Below are 3,680 nucleotides of genomic sequence, written 5' to 3'. Positions count from 1 at the left end.
CGAGTTAGTCTAGTAGAGGCTCACCAGGGACACGATATTTTTTATGTATTTACACATGTATTTAAGTTGCCGATCAATACAATTCTAGCATGAATAATAAACCTTTATCATGAATATGGAAATAAAATAACAACTTTATTATTGCCTCTAGGGCATATTTCCTTCACCCCTCCATGATCGTTGCCCCCTCTAGCAGAGTGCCGAAAAAGGCATCTAGATTGGATCTCGTGGTTCTAGAATTTGCGGCGGCTCGAAAAGTGTTTCGTCAACTCCCCTAGGGTTTTGGGGATTTTAGAGTATTTATAGAGGTGGAGGTCGGTGGAGAAGATTCCCGTGGACTCCACTACCCACCAGGGCGCGCCCTGGTGCCTAGTGGGCCCCACGAGCCTCCTCCCGTGTGCTCCTTTGGCTCCCTGAGTGTCTTCTGTCTAGAAAAAAAATCTCTAAAAAGTTTCGTTGCATTTGGACTTCGTTTGGTATTGATATTCTGCAAAGTACAAAATAAGCAGAAAACAACAACCGGAACTGGGCACTATGTCAACACGTTAGTCCCAAAAAATATAGAAAGTTGCTAGTAAATGAATACAAAACATCCAAGATTTATAGCATAACAACATGAAATAATAAAAAGTTATTGATACGCTGGAGACGTATTACAGACGCTAGAAAACATTCGAGCTGCTCGATGTTGGTGTCTTATTCTTTGCAACCCTTTCTCCATCATCACCTAATTCTCTTAACACAGACGACCCTCCACTTTGTGCTAAATGCTTTTCATTATCTTGCTCTGAATGGGGTTTATTCCTAAGCAAGGGTGTTTCAACTCTTCTGTACACATGCTGAGCCTCAGGACCCCTCTTTCGCTTGTTCAGAAAAGTTCTGTTTTTGACCGGGGACGTAACCTTTGCTCCGCCAGTAGCCGTCGTGCTTGAATTTCGAGTATCCGCCTTGCCGATCTAAGCAGCATGCTGATCTTTAGACAAATTCTTGCTTGAGCCCCCTCTTCCTCTCATCCGACACCCTAAACCCTTTCCAAAGGGCAGATATCCATTCTTGTCTCTTGTACCTGTCGTTGGACAATAGATATCTAAATTGCCAAGACGTCCACATGAAAATAAAAAATGTGGATCGTTCTCATACCGGATATCATATGGATCCATACGCTTTCTCCGTTCTGATTCAATCAAGACCCGTCTCCTCAAAGGCGCTTCTCAACATCTACCGTGACTCTCGCCCTTAGGTAGCCCGCTGCATGATCAAACTGAATTGATGAAGCCTATTTATCCATCTGATCTGCAATAGATTTGCTCCACATATCATCACGTAGATGAAAAGGGAGATTCACAACCCTAGCCCACACTATAACTTATCAAACCTCAACTATGAAGATCACATGCATTGATCAAACTCTGAGAGAATAACTGTGTTTCGGCTCACATGCCATGGAGAACCTTCCCACACACAATCACGATCCCTCTAATTAGCAACTCAACCACGAACATATTATCTCCTACCGATAAAAAAAACCAATCCCTTAGGGTTTCCCCATGCCGGATGATGTGCGCCGGATATGGAACACACTGCGATGGAGTACCTTCCCTGCCAGCATCCACTTCTCCTTCTCCCCGTCTTCTCCATCATCAAGAACTAGTGGTGTGGCCTCCTCCTCCGAGATCCTTAGCTTTTCAAGCCCCCCCCCCCCCCCCCCATCATGCTCTCACCGCCCTTGGCAACAAGGGCTCCTTCTCCTTGCCCCCTTGGGCGTACGTTGCCATGCACCGATTGGCTAATTGATGTGTCGCGCCGCTGCGAATCCACCCTAAAACCCTAATCGCCTCGCACATAGGCTCCGGGAAAGTCGGGGGGAAACGTAGAGGCAGTAGAAGATCGCAGAGCCATGGTATCATATGATGATACTCAATCCTCTTTTTCTTCATTTAATTGTATGCCGCCTCATCTAAACTGCTTAGTTGACATGCATGATACTTTCACCGTGACAAGCCCTATTCATTTCCTGCTTTTTTTTATAATCATGTGAACTAAAGGAGGCCCTAGCATTCGAAGTAGTCATAGTAGAAAGGATCTCGCAGCCGTGTGTGTTTTATGCTTTGCCGTTGTTTCTTTCGGCGTAAGATCCAGTCGGAGCTATCCAAAGAAACATCGAGCAATCAAAGCAGCCAGTGGTCCATTACCGGCGGTCCCCGGAGTAGTAGCAAGACCGCTTTGGGGCTAGCCGTATGCCCGTATCCGGTAGAGTAGAGGCAAACAACTTGCCCCTTGCGTGCAAACCAAAAGGTGATTAGCACTTGCCCACTCATTCACGGGTCACTCATCCATCCATCACCCGGTCGCGAGAGGTGAGGTGAGGTGATTACCACGTAAGTTAAGCTTAAGTACTAGGAGTAGATGGATGGAGGGTCACATGCGCGAGCTGCACGCAAGCATCCAGACGAAGCAACAACACGGGGAGCGGTACAAGGCGAGTGGTGAGAAACAGCAAGTCGCCAAGCGGACGCAAACAAGGCCCAAGCGTACACCGAGGAACCATCGGAAACCGGAGAAAGGTCCCTCACTCACTCTCGCTCTCTGAGAAAGAAAGAAAGAATGAATCATTCGTTTATTTCCATATTCAATGCCCCTGCGGTACAGCTACAAATGCGTAATCAATTAATTAACCCTTATTGGTCCGTGCTAATATAGGTAATAAATAAAAATGAGCAAATTGGACAACGACCACTATGTCATTGTCAACCGCGGCGCGCGTCGGCCCAGAGCGCGACGGCATTGAGGACGGATCATACGGCCGGCGTGCGTCGGCGCGCTCATTGATCAGGACACGTCCACCGGCTTGCAGAGGAAGAGCAGCGACGACGGCGGCTGCTGCCTGCCGGCGCCGGCAGAGCCCCCTCCCCCGCCTCCTAGCCGCTCGTAGCAGTCGATGGAGAAGAGCGACAGCGAGAGGGAGAGCGACAGTCGCGCCCGGGCCTGCGCGTGTGCAAGGGCTCCCGCGCGTCCCAGCCGGTCCAGCGCCGGGCCGAGGCAGAGGCGGTAGAGCCGGCGGTACCCGCCGAGCGCGGCCACGACGGTGCGGGTGGCGTGGCCCGCCGCGGGGCCGGACGCCGGGCCCACGTGGCGGAGGCAGAGCGCCTCCCAGACGGCGTCCCGGCGCGACACGGCGGCCCAGAGGCGGCAGACGCTGGCCGCGGAGGCGAGCGAGCGGCCGTCGAGGCGCGCCAGGATCTCCGAGAGGATGTCGGCGTTGTCGTTGATGTTGTACGCGCCGCCGCCGGAGGCCAGCAGCTGCACGCGCACCTCCAGCTCCGTCACCACCACAGCGTCCTCCTCCTGCCGCGGCGCCGCGGGAGGTCCTCCCATACACACGGGCCGGCGGTGCTGGTTCAAGGGGTAGAGGGAAGGGAGGTGGCGAGAGGTGAGAGGTGAGAGGGCGGAGGGGCGTATATATAGGGGGGCGCGCGGGCGGGGTTTTGACTCTGCTCCCGCTCGTGTCTGTGGGGGCGCAACATAAAAAGGCGATTAAAGCCTTCCAGGAACCAATAATGGCAGTGGCCGTGGCGGAAGCAGGGAGCGAGCGAGCCCTAAATCGATCGGCCGGTCACCGTAAAGCAAAGGAATCCATCCGAAGGTGCAGTCTCCGGGCTCCGGCAAGGGCCGAGGTGGCG

General features: G+C 52.5%; 1 protein-coding gene across 1 annotated transcript; it reads right to left on the bottom strand.

Annotated features, from left to right (window-relative positions):
- Positions 1 to 2,600: 2,600 nt before the first annotated feature.
- LOC109772878 (F-box protein SNE) lies at positions 2,601 to 3,471 on the bottom strand. The gene has a single exon (XM_020331580.4). The coding sequence runs from the start codon at positions 3,373 to 3,375 to the stop codon at positions 2,830 to 2,832; it is 546 nt and encodes a 181-aa protein (XP_020187169.1). The 5' UTR covers positions 3,376 to 3,471; the 3' UTR covers positions 2,601 to 2,829.
- Positions 3,472 to 3,680: the final 209 nt, after the last annotated feature.

Source organism: Aegilops tauschii, chromosome 4 (genome assembly GCF_002575655.3).
Source record: "Aegilops tauschii subsp. strangulata cultivar AL8/78 chromosome 4, Aet v6.0, whole genome shotgun sequence".
Lineage (NCBI taxonomy): Eukaryota > Viridiplantae > Streptophyta > Magnoliopsida > Poales > Poaceae > Aegilops > Aegilops tauschii.
Note: the sequence above shows the minus strand (reverse complement) of the source record. Positions and strands in the feature narration are given on the sequence as shown.

Excerpts from the sequence above, each read along its gene's own strand:
- LOC109772878 (XM_020331580.4), bottom strand. The coding sequence starts at position 3,375 with ATGGGAGGACCTCCCGCGGCGCCGCGGCAGGAGGAGGACGCTGTGGTG.